At 40.4% G+C, this 25891-nt stretch overlaps 1 protein-coding gene across 3 annotated transcripts in view; it reads left to right on the top strand.

The window, feature by feature from the left end:
- The first annotated feature begins 2612 nt into the window (after positions 1 to 2612).
- Positions 2613 to 25891, top strand: part of si:dkeyp-72e1.9 (syntaxin-binding protein 4) — a 73162-nt gene continuing 49883 nt past the window's right edge. Inside the window, exon 1 of one of the 3 annotated variants that reach the window (XM_035180979.2) lies at positions 2613 to 2992. In XM_035180979.2, the coding sequence (XP_035036870.1) occupies positions 2928 to 2992 (65 nt within the window). In that variant the 5' untranslated portion in view covers positions 2613 to 2927. Of the gene's footprint in view, positions 2993 to 24354; positions 24468 to 25891 lie in introns of those variants that run through there. The other 2 variants (XM_035180978.2, XM_035180982.2) reach the window with 2 other exon arrangements.

Raw genomic sequence — 25891 nt, forward strand, 5'->3', positions numbered from 1 at the left:
TGTTTGCGCACCTGATGGCTGTGTTGAACCAATTGGCTCATAGGGGGGGTCATTTGACAGTCAGTGCTTTGGAATTGCAAGGAAGTGACATCATGATATACTTCTGTGTCTAATGTATACAAGTGTGTTTAGTGTTTTGCAAATCACTGTGTGTATTGTTTTGCAAAAAGTGTGAGGATGACATTGTGCTTAATGTTCTGCTCATTGAGTGTAAGGTTTTGATAATTGGATAATAGTTTTGATTTTAGTGTTTATGCAATCGAAAAAAACTGCCATTACATTTTACATTTTTACAAAATATTTTGTTTCAGCTATAACTGTTGTTTTGTCAGTTATTTTGTGTGTGTGTGTGTGTGTGTGTGTGTGTGTGTGTGTGTGTGTGTGTGTGTGTGTGTGTGTGTGGTTGTGTGCATGCCAATCCCCCTGTTACCTTAATCCCACAGTGTAGCTCTGAGGTTACCAGGCCTCGGGCCAGGCATCAGCGACCTGACTCCCTGACTTGTGTACGGCTGCAGATGGGATTGGGGACAGGGCGCTGTGATCGTACATCTGCTATTAAAGGAACCCTAGACCAGCTAATCCAGTCAAATCCAACATGTCACCGCCTCAAACTCATCAGACAGGCTATAACTGTTAACCCTAAAACCATGCAGACAGCCTCAGTCACAGCAGTTTGACATAGATTCCATATATCAACAAGAAAGAATGCTCCTTATCTCACTCTGTGTTTTACAGTTTTACAGTTCATGTGTTGACTAATGAGGCCTTATTACCTTATTTCCATGTAAGCATGTTTTCACTAGAACAAGAAAAAAAATGATGAAATGAATGTGATGAAAAAAACTGATAAACCACTTTTGATATGTAAAAGATATTATCACTTTTGTGAGTATTTTTACTTAAACTGTAATACATTTACGTTTGTGTGCCCAAAATAATTTAATTAATAATGTAATAACTTAAAGCTCATATTGAAATAAATTGGTTGAACCCCCCCAATAGGAAGAAAAACAGATGCTAATGAGCTTGTACTCCATTTCCAATAAACAATAAATAAAGTGTTTCAATGATCTTCTGTAGCACAGGGTAGTCTATTCAAATACTGTACACACAATCTACGGCTTCAACGCCATTTTACTAAAGGTTTTTTATATTGAACATTTGAATTGGCCAGAATTTTCAGCCCACGTTAATAGAATCATTTTCTTGAGATCTTGAAATACAAACTTCTAAAATACTGAGATACAATATACATTTATAAAGCCTAAATCATAGGCACTACTGCATTCTCTGTAGCAATGTCAGATGTCAAGGCCTGACAGTTCCAAGTCAATTTCTTTCACCTCGTACACATTAAAAACATAAATGCATTACTTTGCATAATATGGTGCATTGAAGCATCTATCATAACCTTTTATAGAGAATGTATGTAAGATTTGCAGTAAACACACAATATATGTGTTGTTTTTCCTTGTTGTACTGTATATAGGCTACATATGCAGGTTAATAGCTAAAGATCAGTGTATTCCCTTATCATGTCTCACATATGATGAGGTCTGTATTGCTTTTAGGACAATATCACATCCTCTGTTTGGCTCATATCCATCACCCATAAACACAGTCAGGAACTCAGAGCTGAGTTCTGAGAAAGTGATTGAGTTACATGCCAGGTCCAGTGGCCGAGAGTTAATCTGTGTGCCATGGGAAACATTCAGATAATGTTGCATCATTATGAAGAAAAATAATGATAACTGAATATCTGCAAGGGCCTGTCTAAGAACAGAGCGCTTGCAGAGCATTGAGGCTGCATAGTATCATAGGAGCAGCATTTCAGAATCACAAACAACTTTATTGTCATTAAAAACAAACCTATAAATAAATTAAACAGAACACAGAATAAAATAAATAATATAACATACATATATATATATACGACACAAGTTGTATAAAACTTGATATATTGTGATTTGGATTTGGAAAAAAGACTGAATAGGTTTAATAACGAGTTGTAATGAGTTGTTATCCTCATTACAACTCGTTATTAAAGTGGGATAAAGATTTTCCTACTATATATTCTGAAATTGAAATGAATGTTTTTTGATAAAATAAAGTCAGAATTCTGAGATTTAGGTTGGGATTCTACTCAACTCAGAAATAAACTCTGAAATGTGAGTTTAAAGTCAGAATAGAATTAGAGTCGAATCTCAGAAGTATGACTGTGTCTCTAGATGGTACTCTGCTGGTTATTCCTGATTGGGCCGCGAATCCAGCCGATCCAGGAATCAGCTGGATTCAAAGTCCAATAAGGAGGAACCAGTGGAACACTATCTGCAGACAGTTCAGAGATGAAGAGTTCACATCCTGATTACCTTTCCAGAGTTTCAGAATTCAACCTCAGATTTTGATAAGAATTGAATCGGAATTGAACCAGAATGTAAACTCTGGATTGGGACTGTGTACATGCACAGTCTTCCTGCGTTTATTATCTAATTGGACATTGACTACAGCGTCACTGATGGAGGAAGGAGCTGCACGGTAAACTCAAGCCTCACCTCTCCTGACACAGAGAGCGCGCACACACACACACACACACACACACACACACACACACACACACACACAGACACAGACACACACAGCCGTGGGTGGACGGACGACACGGACAGTACCAACAGACGCGTGTTAAGGTCGGTCAGCAGTAAACAGCCCCACGTGTCGGCCGGAGCAGCAGCGGGCAGACAGGGCGTCCTGGTGCCGCGGAGCACGCTCTCTGGTGTGAGCGGGGATGAGTCCTGACACATCCGCGGAGTCAGCCTCTGCGCGCGGGGCGCTTCTGGGACGGGGCCGCTCCGATTCCGGTCGTGTGGGAAGTGTCGAGCAGCAGCAGCAGCAGCAGAGTCTGAACACCTGGGACACATCTGGATAACATGTCTCTGCTCAAACAGCGGGGGAGGGAGCTCGAGCGGTTCGACGGACTGTCGCTCATCTACTGGTACGTGGAAAGTTGTGGCTGGAGACGCTAAACTTCCGTCATAGATCCGTGAGATAGAATGTGATCATTAACACGACTGAGGAACCTCCGCGGACCCTCCGCTGCTTCGGGTAGGAGGGAGGTGGACTCATCAAACCATGGAGCTTTGCCTATTCTCGTTGCCAGTTTACGCAAAGCTGACGTGATGTGTTTTTCCTTGTTCAAGCGTTTTTCCCTTCCATCTGATGGAGGATGTGTGTGTGTGTGTGTGTGTGTGTGTGTGTGTGTGTGTGTGTTTGAGTTACATACTCAAACACAATTGAGTAATTGTGGATTATTTCGGATACTGGCTCACATAAACAATTTAGAATGCGCTGTTATTTCATTTTTATTTGCCTGATTAAAAAAGAAATACTTAAAGATAAAATAACACTTCAAAAACATCTTCAAATATTTCTTGCAGAAAGGAAAACTCTAGTTTTATCAGAGCTCAGAGTGCATGTGCTGCAGTGATCGCGGCATCTGTTTCAATTACTATGTAAAACCCTGTGAAAATACACAGTTGGATTCAGTGGCATTTTTAAAGTACATTGTTAAAATAAGGTAATAATACAGTGAAAATTACAGATGTATTATTATTATTGTTATTATTGTTATTACCTTCATCACACACCATGATCTGAAATGCCAGGTAGTAGATATACATTTAGTATCTGCTAATCAGCAGCCATGCTAATTGCTTCTGGTCGAGGAGAACACTGTGAGTTTTCCAGAAAATCATTGATGAAAAAAGGATGGGCTGTATCGATGCAGTGGGGTGGAGGCAGTTTGGAGAGGACATGTTCATTTAGTGCTTGTGTTGTCTGTCCAGAGGGGAGGAGTCAGTCAGATAATGTAGGTGCTGAGTGGACTGTTGAGGCCGGGTCAGGTGGGATCACTTAAAGACGAGCTGAGGTGGTTCGACTCTCCCCATTTTTTCCTCCAGCTGTCTCTCACACAAACAGCACCACCCTCAAAGTTTCCCTCATGATTCTCTCCTCCCAGAAGTTACCCGAGCTCTGGGACTACTTTCTGATTTACGTCTCAGGAGCCCTAGAGTTCAATCCTGACTGCAGAGACATAGACCTGGGACTGTTTCCTCTCAGAATGAACCCCACCATTAAAAGCAGGTAGGTGTGACTCAGGGACCCACAAGGAGCAGAGGTTTGGAGAAGAGCTGAACAATCTTCTGAGAAAGGGGCCGCTGACAGGAGAGAGTTCGGCTTGTGTGGGTTGACAGCTGTGTTTTGTCAGAGTCATCTGAAATCTGTCTTTTATATGATTTTGATCAAGTGATATTGTGAAACGTGACAATAAGTCATTTGTGTCGAGCACAAACGGACTCTTCTCAGACTGAGATGGAACTCTTACAACAAAAGTTTCTTTTTTCTATAACTTTAGTCTAGTTTTCTAGTATGTTTTAGTTCTGACAGAATATATTTTAAATCTATTCAGTAAATGAAAAGATGATAGACTCAAGCATCACTCATCTGTGTAAATGAGCTTAACAAAAAAAATGATTTAAGTTATGTAGTCTGAAACGTTCTACTGAAACGGGTGTTTATTCTGAAGTTCCTGAGTGGCTAAGACTTTCTTTTGTTTGTGAACAGAACTTTAATAAGTTAGGGATTTGCAAATGGTGGGTAAGAAGTGACTGATAGGCTTGGAAATCACTCATTGTCAGCTTGACGTATTTCAGAATTTTTGATGATGTAATGTGTAAATGTCATTGCATATGATTGAATAATTGTTTCCTGACTCCCATATAAGTTTTACCATGGTGTCCAAATGATTATCACTGATTTACGGACCACATATTCATGATCAGCAGTTGTATTTGAATTCATGCTAAAATCACAAATCTGCTATTATCCCGTCCTGTGACTGGTCTGTATCCAAGTATGGATGTCATCATCTTTGACCGCGCCCCACTGGTTTGGTTTGACAGCACCCTGAGTATCAAAGTGGTTAAAGGTGCTGGGTCTGAATATGCGAGGCTATAAAAAGAGAGTTGTAATGATGCCCTCTTTAGTTCCACTACGCCCCTGGTGTACAGAGTAAAGTGCTCGCAGCAACTCAGCAGATTATTGATGTCATTTCAGTTGAGGGTTTCCAGCTGCTGTGTGTGTGTGTGTGTGTGTGTGTGTGTGTGTGTTTAAGATTTGTAGAAATGACGACAGATCATCCACTAACCAGACGGTTTTTAATCACTCATATTTGCCATCCTGTTGCACTGCTCTGTCCAAACTGTATATATTCTGTTAACATTGTATGTGCAAATTCTATTTTACATCTTAATTGATCTTATCTTATCTTATTAACCATGACTGAGTCCTCATGTAGTAATGTAGTTGTGACTACTGGCTTGACGTGTCTAAATGTTGACGGGCATCGCGGCTGCAAGATGTAGTTTCATTTAACGTAATTTGGTTCTTGTTTCATTATTCGTCCTATTAAGTTTGAAGAGTGATTCGTGGAGCATGAATCTCACCGTGCGTCTGCCAGCCCAGATCGAACAGGATGTTCAGGTAGTGAGACAGATGGTGCACCGTTGAGTGTGAACACCGTTCTTCTTCTGTCTCTGTCTCTTCCACTTCTATTTTACATTTTGCTTATGGTACTTGATGCTTGGCTTTTATTTAAGTTCAAACATGCTCAGCTATAACACGTTGAAAAGAGTGACTACAGTGTGCTGTTATTTTTCTATCAGGTGACTTAACGTGTGTAATATGTGTGTTGTGGGAGGACTTTTCAGTCAGACAAAAAAATCCCCTGCAGAAGTGTACTTGCATGCCTTCACTGAAATCCGGTGGGTTGAGGGGGGCAGTAACGATAGGGCTGTTACAGCTTGCATTGCTAATGGGCTAAGAGCAGCAGTCCACAAAGCTGACCTATGTAACTGTCACTGTCCTAATCAGCAGTGCAGACAGCATCCTCCCCTCTTCTCTGCTGCCAGGATCATTGTATCTCTGAAAAAAGAGAAGAAAGTAATTTCCTGAATGAGATGTCAGTCACACACCTCTAAATCTTTCAGGGAGAGAACTTGATGATCCAACATCTTCATGTGGGCCACCATGTATCACCACATTTCCAACTGAGCAAAAAGAAGACAGGGTGAGAGGGTTCTGTTGCCTCCTTAAAGTGTGGTATGGTCTGAAATGCATAATCAGACAGAGGGATGCAGGGCTGGAAGTGATAGAAAGAACACCACATAGAAAATGCATAGTTACCAAATAGCGAAGAACAGATGTTGGACATCCTGTTTATTTATTTCCTGGTTATTGGTTGACAACTTTGGTGGTAGTGATTACACAGGATATTTGACTAAATCTGTACAGCGCTCACTTCGTCTTTGATGTTACGCTTCTCTGCACACAGCCTCTCTCTTGTGCTGTTGGTAGATTGTAGATTAGAAATGCTTCCTCCAGATGCTGCCTCCTTCACCACACTAAACGTTACATGAGAATGTAATGTAATGTAATATATCCTCATTGATATGATCAGGTTCCCTTCTGGCATTTGGGTTAAATATGAAATTTGCCTCACAGGCGCTTTTGCTTTTCATTTTGACACCAAATCCCAGTCCTGAACAATAATTCTCTGCAAAAAATCTTAATCTTAACATTGGATTGAATGATCATATCAGCCATGTGATGATCTATATTTGTCCACACTGGTTATACTGTAGTATTTTTCTTTTAGTATCTCTAGGTATATTAGACCATGTAGGGGGAAGTTAGAAATCATTGAGCAGGCTGTGGTTACACAGGATTCTATATGATCATTATTATTTACCTGTCTGGTTCTTATTTGTAAGAGGATTTGTAAGAAAATTGATTTTATGTTGGATGTCAGAGCTTAAAAGACGACTGATTGTCAATTGATTATATTTTACTTGACAACAATATTGATTGTTGTGCTGAATAAAGTAAAACATTTTTTTATTTACTGATGATCAGATACCAGTTTCTCGATGTGAATATTTCTGTATCACAGTTAACTGTATGTCTCTGGGTTTTGGGCTTTTGGTTAGAAAACACAAGACAATTTAGGACATTAAATTCACTTCCAGGAACTTGTAATTTTAAGTTTTCACTACTACTAGTTTAAAGGGTTTATTGAGTTATCTAAGGAAAAAAATCAATAAATTATGAAAATAAAAAAAATGAATGCAATCCTTGTCCACACTATCTTACTATGCTGTAACTTTTATAGCACTTTCTAAATTCCTATTATGTTTATGTTGATGGATTACATTACAGAAGATTTAGATTTCCTCAAGTTGACTTTTAATTAGAAGTGTTCTGAAACAAAGCTAATCAATTAACTAAACTCCAAGCATGTCTCAAGGACATAAAAACCTGGATGACCCGCAATTTTCTCTTATTAAACTCAGATCAAACAGAGGTTCTAATACTTGGCCCTAAACACCTTAGAGATACATTATCTAATGATATAGCTGCGCTAGACGAAATTGCCCTTGCTTCCAATGAAACAGTCAGGAACTTGGGAGTGATCTTTGATCCCGATTTGTCCTTTAATTCTCACTTAAAACTAATTTCTAGGACCGCCTTTTTCCACTTGCATAACATCTCAAAAATCTGACATGTCCTTTCTCAAAAAGATGCAGAAAAACTAGTCCACGCCTTTGTTACATCCAGACTTGATTATTGTGATTCCTTATTATCAGGCTCCAGCAGTAAGTCGTTAACGACTCTGCAGCTTGTCCAAAATGCTGCAGCACGTGTTCTGACAAGAACCAAGAAAAGAGAGCACATTTCTCCTGTATTAGCTTCACTACACTGGCTTCTGGTTAAATCTAGAATAGAATTTAAAATTCTCCTCCTCACCTTCAGGGCCCTTAATAATATGGCACCATTATACCTCAAAGAGCTGATAGTACCTTATCAACCCACTAGAGCACGGCGCTCCCAGAATTCAGGCTACTTGTCGTCCCTAAAGTCCTCTAAAAGTAGAGTAGGAGCCAGAGCTTTCAGCTATCAAGCTCCTCTCCTGTGGAATCATCTCCCACTTTCAGTTCAGGAGGCAGACACCATCTGTACGTTTAAGAGTCGGCTTAAAACCTTCCTTTACGATAAAGCTTATAGTTAGAGCCGGTCCAGTCTTGTCTTAGACCTGCTCTTAGTTATGCTGCTATAGGTCTAGAAGGTCGGGGACACATGACACACGGAGCTTCTCTTCCCAGCTTCTCCTTCCTCTTCTCCATCCTTATCACATCAAAGAAATTAATATCTCATCAATACATGTTACTGACTTGACTTCTTCTCCAGAGTCCCTTTGCCTTATCGTCCGCAGATCCAGGGCCGCGGCTGCGGCCACATCGTGGATTATGATCTGTGGATCGCGTATCAGAGATCGTGATCGTAATGGTGGATCCAGTATCGTGCTGGAGGGATTCCTCACATGTGGCTCTCTGAGGTTTCTACGTTCCTTTTACCCTGTTAAAAGATTTTAATCAATCAAATTTTATTTGTATAGCCCATATGGGCATAATTTGATTGATTGATTGATTGAAACAAAAGGAAACCAGTAGTTTTCTGGAAGATAGTGGAAAAACATATTGTCATCCTTTCTCTAAAACACTCAGGTAGCACATTGCTTATTTAACATGGTGTCCTTGACACTGTGAAACTGACCACAGGCTGCGACAGGGGCAGGTGTGACTGGATGCACTCTGACAGGTTATTTACTCCACTCCTGTCCTGGACATCAGGCCCCTGGTGGCAACAAATATCACTTTAGTTCTGCTGTGACAGAGGAAAACAATGTGCTCTTGTTAAGTCACGTAGCCTTAGCATCTCTCACCTCCTTATCTGGGACACTGTTATGTCAGTATTGAATAAATCTAATAATATGCATTTTATTTTGAAAATGCTCTCTCTCTCTACCTCCTCCAATTTGGGGCTGTCTGACCGACAGTATGGGAGTCCCGAGGCTTAGGAAAGTCTTCAAGGTGGGGAAGTTAACCAGTTCTGGCTAGTTCAGGTGAATTTTCATGTGAATCATCTTCTTCGTCTTTTTCTATTATTCAAAGACATTACAGGCTCTTAACTGTTTCCGCCGTTTCCTGTGAGCACACACTTAAGCTGCTTTCAGACACACGTAAATGTCCCAATGAGAGCATACAGACGTTCTCTGGAGTTTCTCCTGCCAATCCTCTAGTAAAAACCTGCACGCTAGTGGGCGTGTTGTTGATGTTTCTAACACAGGATAGATGGAGAATGATAAAAAAACATAAAAGAGTACAAATATCTAACGATGAAAAAGCATTGCCATACATGTAGAAGACACTGCCAAAGATACTGCAGAGATTTATGTGTTGTTGTGAATGCGGTTGACCAAAGAATCTCCTGCTGCGGTGTTCATGTGTGAAAGGCAGACATGAACTCTGGAGAATGTCCGTAGACATGGGCCTTGACTTTCTCCGGAGTTCATGTTTTAAAATGGCTCTTGTTTTCCACAATTGGAAAAAAACCTGGAAAAGCTGCAACAATGTGATTTATGATGAATGTAAATTATTTTCTTACACTAGTGGCTTCAGTGATAAGGCTTCAGTGATTAGGGCTAATTGGTTGGTTTAGCAAATGCATCAACATTTAATTTTCCCATCTCGGATAAAGAGCTGTTCACATCCACTTCACAAAGCTTTCCTATTGGAAGCATCTGGAGATGTCTCCAACTCTGTCAGTGAGACAGTCAATGTGAACAGACAGATTCTGATAGGCTGTTGAAAGAACAAAGACAACACCTGCACTGGCAGAAGCACCATACTCCCCTGGTTAATGAGCAACTGTGATGGAAAAAAGCTTCAATACATGTCACTCCATGCAATTCTTTCAGCATTACTTAACATTCATTAATTCAGTCTACTCAGTAGTAATATACTTTACTTTAGTTTATCATTTATAATTTAGGTTTATATTTGATTTGATTTGATCAGATTTTAGTCTATTTTATCTATTTTTTTTTAGTTTTGATATTCAATTTAAAAATGTTGTTGCTTGTGTGGTTTTGCCAATATTTTTGAGCATGGCTAGAAGGGACCCTGTGACCCAAGCATTTCATTGCCAAGAAATGAATCCTTAGCTCCCACTCTTTGATTAAACTGAATGTAGTTTGTACCGGGTTCAGTTTGGGCCCAGGTTCAGGTCTCTCTTACTAGACGACCCACATTTTAGTGTAATTGTAGTGTAGTGTTCCTTTGATTCTCGTGAAAAACGAGTCAAAACCTATTGACAAATATAAGCTTTGTTCAAACAATGATTTGGACAGTTGGCTCAAAATATTAGTGGCATTTCCAGTAAAAAAAAACAAATTGACAGAACTGTAGTTAAAGCTAGGGTTGGTAATCCTACAAAAGCTAGCAAGAGAAGGCAAAGCTGAACCCCCAATGCACTGACTGACAATTGAAGCTGTTGTTCGCTGATAGTGGTTTACGTCTTCCAGGCTGAAGACTCCTGTCATGCGCAGTGAGAGCACGGGCAGGGGGCACGTAGGCAGGCAGGCTGGTTAATACAGTCAGGTATGCTGGCAATCTTGTTTATTACAGGTCGAACAAGAGCCACAGACAGATTTTTTCAGACAACTTTATTTATTGATGGCTATTGGGGGCATCAAGAGGAAATTAAAAAATACCATAAAAATTGCCTCAGAAACAAATTACTTACCCTACCTTTAATAGAAAGTATTTACTAGAGCAGCACACATGTATGAATGACCTTAATCCACTGTGAATACTGTGGCAAATGTTAACCTATGATGGCAAAGAGATTTGTTTTCATGTTTATCTGCAATTTCTATTAATCTAAAAGACAGCGTATCATTGAAGATGTAAATGATTACACCTTGCGACCTCTACCTGTTGTGCACACCTGGAAAAACATAGTCTGTCCAATTCTGATCCTCTTTATCCTCTGTCAGACTGGATTAGGATCAGTGATGAACTTTTATCTTTAGGTCACTCCAGATTGTCAGAGGGGTTCAAGTCCGGGCTTTGGCTGGGGCCACTCGGTGACATCCGGGATCCTGTCCTAAAGCCGCTCGGTTGGGTGCCTTCGTTCACCCTGTGGAAAGGTTGAAACTATTTTTAAGTGGTGTCCTTGGGAGTGCTTTTCTTCCTTTAGGGATGTCTCTGTATTTGACTGCAATCGTTTTATATAATCCGGACCAGACCTGCTGCTAGAAATGGGATGCTTCAACCATAGAGTAATATGATGTAAGGGATCAGCACTATCTTTTTTATAAACATCTGCTGGATGGAATGGTCTTATCTCTTTAGTAGATTCACCCATATCTGTAAAGGAATTTTCATGTTCGTTTTCACACATTGATTTACAGTGGCTTCAAAAATCATTTAGAAATTTGCACTTTTTGGCCATGACTCTATACCCAATAAGTGATTATGACAGTGAATGAAGTAAATGCCGAAGGGAATGTTTTCGCAAAGGTAAAAAAATCAATAGCTGAAATCTCTTTTTTTGAGATTGAGATACTTACATGAGTAATTTGTAGAAGCCACTTTGGGAGCAGTTACACTTCCAGTCTTCCTGGGTAAGTCTCTCCAACGTTTACGCACCTGGATTTAGGCAGTTTATCCCATTCCTCCTGGCAGATCCTCTCAAGCTCCATCAGCTTGAATTGGAAGTGTCTGTGAATGTGACGTCTGTAGGTCTCTTCACAGATATTTTATGTAGTGTTGTTCTGAGCTTTGATTGGGCCACTCAAGGACAAAGTCTGTCCTGTTGGCACTGCAGTGTTGTCTTGGTTGCTTTTTTTCAGGTCATTGTCCTACTGAAAGGTAGCCCCAGTCTCAAGTCATGTTCAGTCAGGTATTCTTTAAGAACGTATCTGTGTTTTCTTCTTGCCCTACATTACAGTAACAGAAGAACAGCTCATTGTTCATATATAAAAATAAACTCAAGCTGGTCTGAGTGACTGAAGATGACAGTCTGTGGTACTTATTCATTAGTGCTGTGTAAGTGATGCATATGGTGCTTTAGTCAAGGTATTGGATTCTTCATTACCTTCTTGACAAAGGCCAGTCATGCTAGATCCAATCATTTTGGTTTCAAGCCACAACGATGGATTCCAACCTTGGGAGTCTTCAGTGCTTTATAATTTGTTCATGTTTCCTCAGGTATTTGCTTAAATACAGGGCTGCTTCAATACAGGGAGTCCAAAGTCTTAGGCTGCAAAACTTGATTCTTTCTGACATGCACTGTGAACCTGATGATCACACTTATGTCATGATGAATCAGCACAGGTCATTTCCATGACGATCAAAGGGATATGTTGATTTAAGAGTTATTCAGTTAGACTTGTTGTAATAACTGAGGTCATTTTTCATGATAATGTTTAATGGAAACAGCCAGATAGCTAGCTACCTATATAAGTTGTAATTGCACCAATAAAGCACTAATTGGTCAATTGTTTCACTAAACAGGGGAGAAAGTCATAATTGAGAACAACACGAGACCTTTATGACATACAGTAACCATACCAATAAAGTACCTGGCCAATATATCAGTCTCCACAACATACTGGAAAAATATGCATTTGTAAGGCCATCTCAAATATTTTCTCACCAGCTCATTGAGCATGGCTGCCTTTTGTTCCCAGGTCTGTTTTTAAATCCAGACTGCTGGAGGGAAATGTTTCACGATGCACCTCAGCTCTGGCCTGTAACCCTCTAAACTCCTGTATTATAATCTCCTTCTGTGGTTGTCTCTTAGATTTAATAGACACCCTGAGACTCAGCTCCATTCTTCCTTGTCAGGTAAAATCAATGATCAGTAATGGGATTTCAATTCACCCCTTATCGACCACCCATGTCCCCATTCCCTCTGGTGATGATCGATTTGCTGCAAATGACTTCATTGGGTTTGATTTTCTCTCCACATCCTGAAGCAGAGTGCTGACTGGTTTTGCCTCCAGGGAAGTTTGCTAGTTGCTGATTTTTTCTCCTCTCCATCTCAAACTATTGATGTTTCTTTACTTAGCTGATAGGCCTGCTGTGTCTGTTTAGGAGTGTCGGAGGTGTCAGACACTTTTCTGTTTCTTCATTACAAGTGAGACGATGTTAGTGGGCTGCTGGTGTGTGCCCTAACAGTTGTAATTAGCTGAGATTGGCTCAGTGCCTTTCATGCAACTGAAGGCTAATTACGTGATTATGGAAGTCCTGGCTCATGAATTTCAGTGTCCATTTCGTCCAGTGGTTGGGGACAATTCTTTTTAACTTTTTCTAGTTCCTTTATATTTAGACGTCACCTCTTTCCATAAACTTGGAATGATTACTCAAGATAAAAGTACTGAAAAAAGAGACATATTTCCAACACAGTGCTCCGAGGATACAATATTTTGTAAAGTCCTGATCTTGAGACTTTAACTTTTATCAGTTCAAGAAAAAAAACTTGATTCACAGCAACTGCCTGTGTTCTCCCTGTCTCTGTGTTTTTTTTTCTGGGACTCCAGCTTTTTCAAATCGTCCAAAGACATGCAGCTTGGGATTATGAACGTGTGAATGGTTGTTTGTTTGTATAGCTGCTGTAGACATGCACTGAACTTTGCAGATTCTCCGTATTTTCTCTGGAGAAGGTGCATGTGTGAACACAAATATCTGAGTGAGAGGCTTTGCAGTTTCTGCAGATCTTCTCTACCTGGCCTCCTTGTATAAAGAATCCGATGTGAGAACACAGCAGGAGTTGGGGGTTGATTGTGCTTCTTCATAGGTTACTGTCGCAGATATTTTTTTCAAAAATGAAAAGACACCCAAAAAGAAAACAATATCCCCAAGTGAAAAAGCGATGACACACACATAGAAAACACAGACGAAGATTTCAAGAGAGTTTGTGGTGATAAGAGCCAACACCAGTGTCTGTGAGTTATAAATACATGACTTTCATAGTTCTGCCATACAAGCCAAAAGCCAGTCAGATTTACCTTCAGCCTCAGTGTACCCTCAGGTTCGGCATTTAACGTTATTGCGATTTAAAGGCTGAAAAACCTAGGGTGTAACCAGCCTCCTGCCCAATGTCAGCTGGGATGACCCCATTGACTCTGTGATCCTTAAAGAATAAGCAGTATAGGTAATGAATGGATGGATTGAATATCAATCATCATTTTCACCATGTCTGCCGTCTCATAAAATAATTATCAGGTGTGTTATTAAACATCACTTAGTAGGGCGTGCTTATAACAACGATGGCTGAAACAAGTCTTCATGTTTGACTATGAAAAAGAGGGAATTTAATTAAACACATAACATTTGTGTAACTGTTTTGTGACAAAAAAGCCATAATTAAAGGAAATTTTCCATCATCTGATCGCGTGGTGATACAACACCACAAACACCTGAGTGGACGATGGTTATTAGATATCATCTTCTTAACCAAGGTGTAGTCAGAAGAGATGTGAAGTCTGCGGTGGAAGATGTGTATACTTTCTGCTGTCCTGATGTCAATGGGGAGCTCGTTCCACCAGGACAGCAGACAGTCGTGATTTTGTTGAGTGGTTAGCTTGCATTGAGGGAGCAACAAGACGATTGGCCGATGCAGAGCGGAGTAGACAGGCTGGGGTGTAAGGTTTAACCATGTCCTCGATATAGACTGGGCCCGCTTCGTTTACAGCACGGTACGCAAGTACTAGTGTTTTGAAACGGATGCAGGCAGCCACTGGTAACCAGTGAAGGGAGAGGAGGAGCAGTGTAGTGTGAGTGAATTTAGGTTGGTTAAAGACCAGTCGAGCTGCTGCATTCTGGATGAGCTGCAGAGGTCGGATGGCACTAGCAGGTAGACCTGCCAGGAGGGAGTTGCAATAGTCTTGGCGTGAGATGACCAGAGCCTGGACCAGAACCTGCGCCACCTTCTGAGTGAGAAGGGGGCGTATTCTTCTGATGTTGTACAGCATGTATCTACACGTTCGGGTTGTTGCAGCAATCTTGGTGGTAAGGGAGAGTTGACTATCGAGTGTTACACCCAGGTTCCTTGCCGTCTGACTGGGGGCAGAGTTGTCCATGGTGACAGTAAGGTAATGGGTGGGAGAGCCCTTTCCTGGAAGGAAAATTAGCTAGGTCTTGTCAGGATTGATTTTCAGGTGGTGTGTGGACATCCACTTAGAGATGTCAGTCAGACAGGTAGAGATTTGTGCTGCTACCTGTGTTTCAGATTGGGGAAAAGAGAGACTTAGTTGGGTGTCATCTGCATATAGCTGTGGTATGAAAAGCCATGTGAGTGAATGACAAAGCCGAGAGAGTTGGTGTACAGAGAGAAAAGGAGGGGACCCAGGACGGAACCTTGAGGGACCCCAGTATTGAGTGGACAAGGTTCAGACACAGATCCCCTCCAAGTTACCCGGTAAGTGCGGTCGTTGAGGAAGGATGAGAGCAGGGAGAGAGCAGAGCCTGAAACACCCAGGTCCTGAAGGGAGGAAATAAGAGTCTGGTGATTCACTGTGTCAAATGCAGCAGAAAGGCCTAGAAGGATGACCACAGGGGAGAGAGAGGCTGCTCTAGCAGTGTGAAGTTGCTCAGTGACAGCAAGGAGGGCAGTCTCAGTTGAGAGTTGCCCAAACTTACATAGGCAGCTATACATTAATGTCTATCTTCATGTGCTTTCATGTAAAAGTTGTTCTGCATTAAACATCAACAAAGCTCTTCGGGTGTTGCTTTTCCGTTTATCACATTGCTTCTCCTGCTGATCCGCTTACGTGTCACTTTAAAAAATGTGCAGGTACTCACTCGAAATTAAATAGAGCAGACACAATCTAATGCATGTTACCTCCTCTTATCCTCTGTGTCCCGCTGGCTGTTTTACTTTTTCACTGTTAAACATTTTCTAAACATCCTTTTGGAGGAAAACAACATAAATGTTCTGTGTATTTATATTTCTTCTAATCTTGTCCATCATGAGACAAACCTTTTAGCTCCAGAACCACGGTGTTGGTTGTTATCATTTTTTCTTCGTCATGCAAAGGTTTTTGTTGTCCTTTGATAGCATATTCACATCATATACACATAATAACCCTTTCAGCTTGGAGACTGGTGTGGAAATAAGTTGGTTCGTTCTTTAATGCTAAAAAGTACATGAAAGCAAAGTTCTGATGTTAATATAATGTTGCCATCAGATTTTTACTTCAAATGCCAGAATGCCCAAACAATAAAACAAGATATATCTACTGAAGAAATGAAGACAGGCAGGAAAAACTCTCAAGTAAAACTTCAATCAGCTCTATAGCAACAAAATGGTGATGCAATATAATCCTTGAGAAGGGCAAAAGTTAAGAGACTTGTTAGAAGCCTTTATCATTTTTCACCACAGGTTTCATTATTTTTGTTTGTTAAGATCACAGCTACATGAGTGTACATCGTCATGATAGAAAGCTGCAACCTATGAAGGAAGCCATAACATAAAAACGTTGCAGTTTTAGTATATACAGTGTGGGTCCACAAGTCTGAGACCATGTACAAAGAACAGCATTAAACTGTTCCCTCAGGCGAAACAATCATGATCCATTAAGAGTGACCAATGCAAACAGTGGAATGAAAAAAACATCTGACGGGAACATACTATAGGTTCAAGGGCAAACAATGTATGAGAAAGGAAAAACACACTGCTAGCCAGAGACAGACAAAGCCATTGGTAAAGCGGATATGACCCAATTAAAAGGTGACCAAAAGGGTTAGGGGTTAGGGTTATTGGTGTTTGTCTGGGTTTCAACATTGTTAGAAACATTGTGGATAATACAAGTCAACAAAATATATTACAGTGGTCTAGTAAATTTTTGAAGTTTGATAAAAATTTGTTAAATATGATATACCTACTACTACAAACGTTCTACAAACGTCTGTCTGTCTATTTGTCGGTCCATATGTGGAACACTGATTTTGGACACAGATCAACTTTACACTTTTCAACTCTTGACTGATTTTAAAACGTGGGAGACCACGGACTAGTGGATTAAGCCAGCATGTAAGACCACGCACTTAACAATTTCACAGTGGCGATTCCAGAGTCCCACTGAAACTTTTAGGTGAATTACCGCCACCTTCTGAACTGGAGTGTGGGAAACATGCATGATTGAATGTGACTTCAGAAGAAAAACAAACATGGAAGAGGATCCATTTTGCCGCAAAAAACAAAAGAAGAAATGAATGGATGAAATCATGGCTTAGAAGGCTTATACATCTTGCAGCGCAAGCTGGAGGTGAGTTAGAAATGTATTTTAGTTTTTAGTCGCGACATCCGGTTGGTGACGCTCCCTGGTCAGCTCGTTCTCCTTGGCTATTGCAGGTTTCTGCCGGAGCCGATTGTCATAAATATCAATCATGTTATCGACTCAATCGGTAGCATTAAGATAAAACCCCTCACACTTCAGGATTATTTGGGCAGATACTCAGGACAGACTGACCTTCAGTTTAATTCACAACAGCAGCTTACAGTTTACCCCACCATACAATCATGCCATTGACCACTCACATATTGTCACATGTCAGAGACAGTATGTCCTATACCAGGACTACCATACTATGAGTGGATGTTAATAGCAAATGGTTTATTAGAACTCGCACTATCACTATGTAATGTTCCCCCTCGGTAATGACAACACAAATAATAGGCCTAGTTGAGTTTTTACAGAGTAAAAAAATCTTTAGATTCCCTAAACTACAGGCATTCTTAATTGGGGCTTTTGATAGGTTACTCAGCCAATCACTCATAATCCCATTAGCTGTGTCGCAATTAAGGGGCCACATCATTAGGAGGACCTGCATGGTCCACGCAGCCGACATTGGCTGCATCCTTCATCGACAGCACAGACCTCGTCAGCCAAACTGAAATGAGACAGTATGGTCTTTTTATTGCATCACCAGCTAGTCCTGGCCTTACAGTTATCGCCTAGCAACAAAGCTACGGATGAAAAAGTTCTTCAGTTAAAACCTTAAAAATATGTTTTTTAACAGCTGAACCATTAGCTGTTTGGTTGAGTACTTACATTTAAAAATAGCCTTTTGCTTCCATTACCCCAGTAGGTGCATTCGACTTGATGCGCTGACTTAATGTGTTGCATGACTTCATCTAATGCTGCAAAGCAACACCTGGTCATGTGACCTTAAGACAAACCTGGAGCGAGCCGGCTGCAGTCAAACCGTGCAGTTATTCTCCTACAGCTGCAGCAGCTTGGGGCCGCTTCTGTCACAACTCTACTCTGATTGGCTGAAGGCTTCAGTTTTGAGAATTCCGATGTGTTTTCTGCTCTGTATTTCCAAACATGTAAGGTGTTAAAAGCCAAACCCTCCCTTCGTACCTAAAAAAGGTTATATACAGGAGTAATATCTAGCTCGTAATATCTACCTTGTAATTGTAATTGTGATGATGTGATGAATTATAATCTCCTTCTGACATGGTCAATATACTACAGTTTAAATTTTCAGCTGAAAGAAAGTTCTCAGTCAACTTTGTTTGACTAGACAGTCTAGTCGCGCCGTTGTGATGCAATCGATCTTGAAATGCAGCTTCCGAAGGATGCTGTCCCTAAATTGAGACACAACTCTTGTCTTATTGATTTTAGGGCTCTGTCTTCTACACCCTTTTTACATGCATTCCCTGATTAGGTTCACTAATGAATTAGTCTGTACTGATGGCTCGAGGAAAGAAAATACAAGATAGTTTATTTCATTCTTTCATTTTAAATTATATTAAAACCCATAAATATTCATTTAAAATATATATATATATTAAGCTTTCTGACGCTTTCTGGGCCCAGCACAGGTGAAGATGAGCATAGGGCTACAACATAATGTGAACAAAGATGAGTCTGAAGACTTTCTCAATGTCCACCACAGTCGGACAGAGCTTCCAGTGTTTGTCTGCTGCTCACTGAGGCTGCAGCTGGTCTTCTCATCTATAGAGGGCAGCCTTGTAACTGGAAACACTTTTGATCTCCCATCTCTGTAGTTTTTATCTTCTCTCTGTATTTATTTCTAACACACACACAAACACACACACACACACATAGACATTAGCATTATGCATGCGCATGTACATGTGCGAGAAGTCAAACAAGCCCGGACTCAAACACAGTGTGTGTGTGTGTGTGTGTGTGTGTGTGTGTGTGTGTGTGTGTGTGTGTGTGTGTGTGTGTGTGTGTGTGTGTGTGTGTGTGATTGAGTGCGGGCCTGTTTGATTTCTCAGTGTGGATTGGATAATCCCATAATCTGATAATGACCCACTGTGCAGATTTAGTGATTAAAGTTCTGAGGCAAATGGTTGTTGCCATGGCTGCCAGATAGAAGAAGAGAATAAATCTGTGTGCATGTGTGTGTGTGTGTGCGTGTGTGTGTTAGGTGAAAGTGTGTGTGGTTGGGGGGAATGTGAGTGAATGAACAATGGCTGTTGTAGCACAGAGTGGTACTGCAATGTGTACGTGCCATCACATATACAGCACACGCACTTATGTGGGAAACATATATTCTGAACACATTCCTCTGTGTAAATAGGTGAATGTATTTCAGTCAGACAACTCAAGTTCAAATGTTTATTGCAACAGTAGAACAGGTTTAGTGTTGGCGTCTAGGCTGTGACTTAGTCACTCCCCCCTATATGATTACATAGATATGATGGGAGTGATGAGCAAATACTTGTAACCCCCCCCGTCGGAGCCTAGGTGGATGCTGGGGGGGTGGAGGGGCTAAAGCAACTGGCAGCTATACTGACACAGCATGTTCTCTGCTTAAAAAGACTGCGTAATAAGGTGGGTGTGTATTATAGATGGTTGTGGAGAGTGAGGTATGTCACGTGGTGTATGTCACATGATTGGAGCAGCGCAGCTCGAGTTGGCTGCCTGAACTAGCTCGCAGGCGTCGCTCCCTATTTGCATGTTGATAATCGTTTCAATGATCATACAAGGATTCTCTTCCTTTCAGGTAGCTGCTTTGTTCAAAGACACTCCGACACTCCAGACACGTTTGTCATGCAGAAAAGCAACTGAAGTTTTTCATGATGTGGACATGTTTGCGTCGTAATTGTCTTCTGCGATGAAGGTGTTAATCTTTCCACCATAAGATCCAAACTGCGTGCATGCAGGTGATTCACTGAGTAGGTGCTTAAAGTGCATTTGCTGCCCTGCACAGTGGTCGTCAATTTCAACCTTTTATCATTCTGAGAATTAGAGCCGAAATCTCTCTTAGTTACAATGATTTCACATAGTTCTTTTTATCACAACACATCATTCTCTTGGAATGATTTTAACCTTTGCTGTGAAACCAGAGCACAAAAGGTTAATAGATAGATGAAGACACAAATATCCAGCCCAATGCTTTAGATATAGTGTGTGAGCAAAAGCAATCAAAGCAGTGAAAAGAGAGTCTAACCACAACATCTTCGTATTGTATTGACAATACACATCTTCCTCTCATGCACCAGCAGGCAAATACTCAACAAGCATTAGGCTCCATAAGGATTTGTAAATAAATCTTTGAAGAATTAGGTCTGTCTGAATGAGAAAAGTCACCTGAACAGCTCGATGAAAGCATCAATGTTACGTGCTCCATGTCTTAAAAGGCTACAGACTCAGGTTTAGAATTACTTTACACCCTCTATTCTCTATATTTTCCGTCTTGCATTTGTCCCAAGTTCTATTTTAATAGGTAAATAGGTAGATGATTTTGCCTTTGGTCATTTTCTATCCTTTGTGGCTGCACACTACACTAGGTTGTCTGTTAAAGCTCTCATTGAGGCATTAAGCCTTAAAGAAATGTGTGATCAACCTCTTCCTCATGGTTGTCCATGTGAATTATTAACAGTTCTACATTCCCCTCAGCTTTTTAACTTCTTTTAGCTCATTTGTTTGGTTCTCTGCCCCCAAAAAAGGAGACCAACATCTTACATAACTTTGTTTGTAACATCAAAAACAGCAAGCGTGTTGTAAGTGTTTTTACGGAAAAAGCTCAAATAAATAAAATGTACATTACCCGCTCAGCAGCACACAGCAGGCACACTGAGTTAGAGAGCAGCCGGTGAACACAGTGGAGCATTTAGCAGCTAAATAACCAGAATTGTTTGTTTCCCAGGAGTTGGGGGAGACCAAAGTAGAGCTAAAAGAGTTGTAAACAAACACCACTCAAAGTAAATAATAATAATGCTGTGTTTTGCTGGATATGTTAATATAGGCAATTTGTCATTTACACATTCATCATATCAACTTTAAAATGTTATAAGTGTGAATGTTATGTTTTCATCTTGTTCTGCTGCACCCAGGCAGCCCAAACAAACAGTGCAGCTGAATCACTCATTTTGTACCATCATCCTTGAAAATAAGAGGGAATAAAATATGTTAAGTCTCTGGCAGCCAAAAGCATATACCAAAAAACTGAATGCTCGACCTTCACAGTAAAGTTGAAATGGCAACACCCTGCAGCCTTCTGCCTTTTTGATTCAAGTTTAAAGCACCCTTCAGTTCTTCAAAGCTTCTTTGCAAGATGCTTTGAAGAACTGCTAAGCTTCTCTAGGTATTAGACTTTAAAAAAATACAGGATTTCATATATTATGTAATCCATTGCCTGATCAAAGTAAACACAAGGCACCCAAATAAAATGCTCATTGAATGAATTGAGGTGGCTTTCCCCAAGCATTTTATTGCGACAAACACACACAGACACACACACACACATACACACAGTAATGTATTTCGGAGTTCCCACAGAACGGGGCACTCTCCTGTCAGGACAGATAGAAATACAGTGTGGAGAGCTTTAGACACGCTATGCTAGTCACCGCTACCATAAAGTTAACCATCAGAGAAAGGCTTGCTGTGTTTCACTAGCTTGCGTGACAGCTTGTAGCTAACTTTTGTTTCGGATTATTGTATGGTCGACTGCTCTGTAAAAATATTCTGCCTGGTGATTTAGTTGGAAGACAATTTTGGTGATTTTTTTTCTTCATTGCACAGATGACAAGTTTGTAGCAGTTTGCATACCTTGTATAAAAATGTCTCTTGATGTTGTATTTCTTGAACACTGATAATCTCTTGGCATTTTATACTTTCTAGCCCTGATTCCTTCATCACAACCACTAATGTCATCATGTTAACGTGTCACTTGAGCTGAGAGTGAGATCTTCAGTCGACTTCACCTTCTGTTTGAATTGAGCTAAATAGCAGTCTCATTGTTATTCACCTTGAGATTCATTAACATAATGCTGCCCTTTATTGATTTTGTTTTGGGGGGGGTCTATTTTTTCTCTATGAGGACGTTGTGGGCAGAGCTGGTTAGAAAGGCACAAAGTCTTGTTCTGGAGGAGGGTGGATTTTGACAAGAAACTTTTAGAAAATGACCTTAACAAAGGTCTTCTAATCTTGACAAAGCAGGCTACGTATTGTAACCCAAACTATTATATTTCCCTAACCAAGATGTCTTTGTGCCTAAAGCCAAACAAACCTTTACCAGAGCATTGTCACTTCATACACCAGTACATTTTGGGGTTCTGGTTTGGTTTATCTGTGGTGTATCTCTTGTCACCAGAGTGGACAATAATTCAGGAAACACCTATGGATGGAGAAGTTTATTTTTTGTCCAAGGACTTGTACCTAGAATCAAAAACAACCCTGGTGTCTGCACCAGCTTAGTAGAAGGAGTTCCTCTGGCTGTCTGTGATGTACGGTCAGATGTCAGGATGTGTCAGTGAGCTGCTGGGGGAGTTACCTGTCTTCTATTATTCATTCTGTCCTGGTGTTATTATTTCATGGAAGGACGGTTGGTGTGAAATTGTTACATTACTAAGATGATGAAATTCTGTTGTAAAATCTGTCAGTCTACATAGACACATGCACGACTAGCTGTTGGTGTTTGATGAGTGTGGGAAGTAATCACTAGTGGTGGTGTAAAGGATGTGACGGGTCCTGATGACATTTTGTTTTTCTATTCCCAGACTTTCATTCCATACATCAGGTTTCCATGCAGTTTTCACAAACCACGTCCTTGTTGTGGTACATTTTCATGTACTCTATGCATTACCAATGAGACGACAGCAGTCACAACAATTTGGTAGCCAAGTTCACATCTGTGTTCTCAAAGCCTGTCTCTGGAGTCGGTACAAGATCTCGGTGTTAGGCAAGAGGCTGGACCGCCTCCAGCTTCTTCTAATCTCAACAACTGGGTAAACATCAGAAGGCTTGGCCTGGCTCAGATTAAGTATTTGTGTGTAGGTGGAAATTATTAAAAACAGCTTCAGCAGAACTGTAAATAATGGCTCATTTCATTTGAGAGATCCAAACAGGGTTGTTTCAGGAGTTTGAGATCTGAGTCAAGATTCAGCCGGGATATTTCTGAAAACCTCAGTGAAAATAACTTCCTGCTGCTTCTGGAAACCACGAGAGAGGAGCCGTGAACTAAAACAATGAGGTAAAAGAGTTCAAAAAGTGTGTGTGTGATTGTCACTGTGTCCAACACCTTTTAACATTACACATACTCATTAGGGAAGGTGAAAATGAATAAAAGAAGATCAAGTATCGTTTTTTCTCAAGCATTATGGCAATCACTTCATGCCATAAGTTTTACCGCCTGAAGAGATGACTTCAGTTATTGTACTTTCCCTTCAGCAAACACTGCATCTCCACATTGTACCGCCCCGTGTACACTGGATTGTCCCGTGGTGCACTTTTCAATATTTTGTATAACAGTGGTACAGTGATGAGCAGTGTTTCAAGTAACAGTGGGTGATGTCAAAGCTGTCGCTCCTGATTTAGATGAACTTACAGAGAAGCATCACCAACTCTGCTGTTCCGCTCAGCTGTACAGACCATCTCATCTTCTTTGAGGTCATTGCCTTGGTTCATAACCCTCAAATCTACTATTTCTATTCCAGAAAACAAAACTAACTGCAAAGTCCACAGTCCTATCAGATCCCAACTAAAATGAACTGAAACAGCATTATGGAATGTAATTGAATCTGATTCGGTTTTTATTAGCATAATGAGAATATGCTTTTCATTTACATATTTGACAAGTTGTAAATCAGTTTTTCTGAACGTATGAGTTGAATCAGACCTGATAGCTTCTAGCTCTGGAAACCAAAGCAAACCACCATCTCTGTGTAAAAGTACAGGCTGAGCAAAAATGTTAAATAGTAATAATACACTAAAATGTGCCTGCACGGTTCCAGTAATGTAGTATAATCTGTGCTTAGTGTTTGGAGTAATTGAGTAGCCCTCTTATTCAGGCCTATATTTAGCACATCGTTGTGCCATATGGATTTGTGTGTATTATCCTCCGGCCATAAGCTTATCATCTCTTCATCAATGGGCACTCCTCATATCTGCTTGGCAGTCGCTGTGCATCATGACAGGGAATATGCAGGGCCATTGTTAACAAGGAGAATCAGGCATTCAAGCTTTTCCACACAGACAGAGACATGTTCCAAAGGTTGAAAGTGCCTCTAGGTTTTGCCAGGTATGTTTTCAACTGCTTCACAGCCACTTAGGTCATATGTACTCATGGATGTTTCCTGTGCCAGCATGAAGGGGATTATTAGACTACGTTGAGCTGGTGCAGCCTGGTATTCTAGGATATTTTCAAATATACTAAGCTTGGCAGTAAAAATATTGTTTACTTGTGTTTGTACCAAATTATTGTTATTGTTCATGGACCTACTCTTTCATCCAGAGTTATTGCTCCTTTGCATTGAAGCTTCCAGTCGTTGACATTTTCAGTTTTTTCAGTAACTTTGAAATTCTACATTTGTCACTGTTTCTCACCAGCAGCTAATATTTATTCAACCAAAGAACACCTTAGAAGACTGAAATCCCACCGACTCTTCATCCAGCATACTAAGCCTAAATGAATTATGAATAAATGGGAACATTTTGTATTGTAGGTATATGCAGCTATCACTGTTGAACATTTTTTTTTTGACGTGTTCCAAAATGAAACATTACATTACATTACATTTCATTTAGCTGACGCTTTTATCCAAAGCGACTTACAATAAGTGCATTCAACCATGAGGGTACAAACCCAGAACAACAAGAATCAAGAAAGTACAATTTCTTCAAAAAAGCAAAACTACAAAGTGCTATAAGTAAGTGCCATTTAAGTGCTACTAAATTCCTCAAGTGATACAGTAAACACAGAGTTTATTGAACATCCTAATACGGACACTTTATTTGACTGTTTTTAGATGATGTGACATGTTGGCGGTTGAGCTGTGATATGAACTGGGGGGATACCCAGCCCAAGGTTGGGAACCTGCTTTTAAGTAGTTAGTTGAATCGTTTTATGGGATCATGATAACTCCAGCAATTTGACTGAACTCCCCTGAATCAAAGAAAAACATGATGAAGAGACTAAGCCAAATTTTGCTAAATAAAAAAATCTTTGTCACTCACCTCTATGGGAACATGTCTACCTTTTAAAAATGGCTCCAGTAATAACATTACGTTTATCAAAAAGAATCAGTAGATTGTTTGACAATGACACATCATTTGCCAGTCTCAGCCGGAAGCATCAGCGATGAAACAGATGCTCACAGGCTTGAACAACAAATGACAGTATTAATGGATGACAACTGAGGATTAAATTGCTGTTTCTAAATGGAGAGTGGGGCACTTATGCATTCATGTGTTTAAATGCATCTAAGCCCTTCCTGCTCTCTTTCACTTCTCTGTGGCTCAACAAGCAGCTGTTAGTGTAGTGGCATACAAATATTTCATCCCACCTATTTCTGTTGTGTGTAAATGTCATTTACTTTCATAATTGTGAGTTCAGTCAGACAACTCACGTTCAAACGTTTATTGCAGCAGTAGAACAGGTTTAGTGTTTGGCGTCTAGGCTCCAACTTAATCACTCCCCCATATGATTACACAGGAACGATGGGA

This window comes from Hippoglossus stenolepis, chromosome 16 (assembly GCF_022539355.2).
Source record: "Hippoglossus stenolepis isolate QCI-W04-F060 chromosome 16, HSTE1.2, whole genome shotgun sequence".
NCBI classification, from domain to species: Eukaryota; Metazoa; Chordata; class Actinopteri; order Pleuronectiformes; family Pleuronectidae; genus Hippoglossus; species Hippoglossus stenolepis.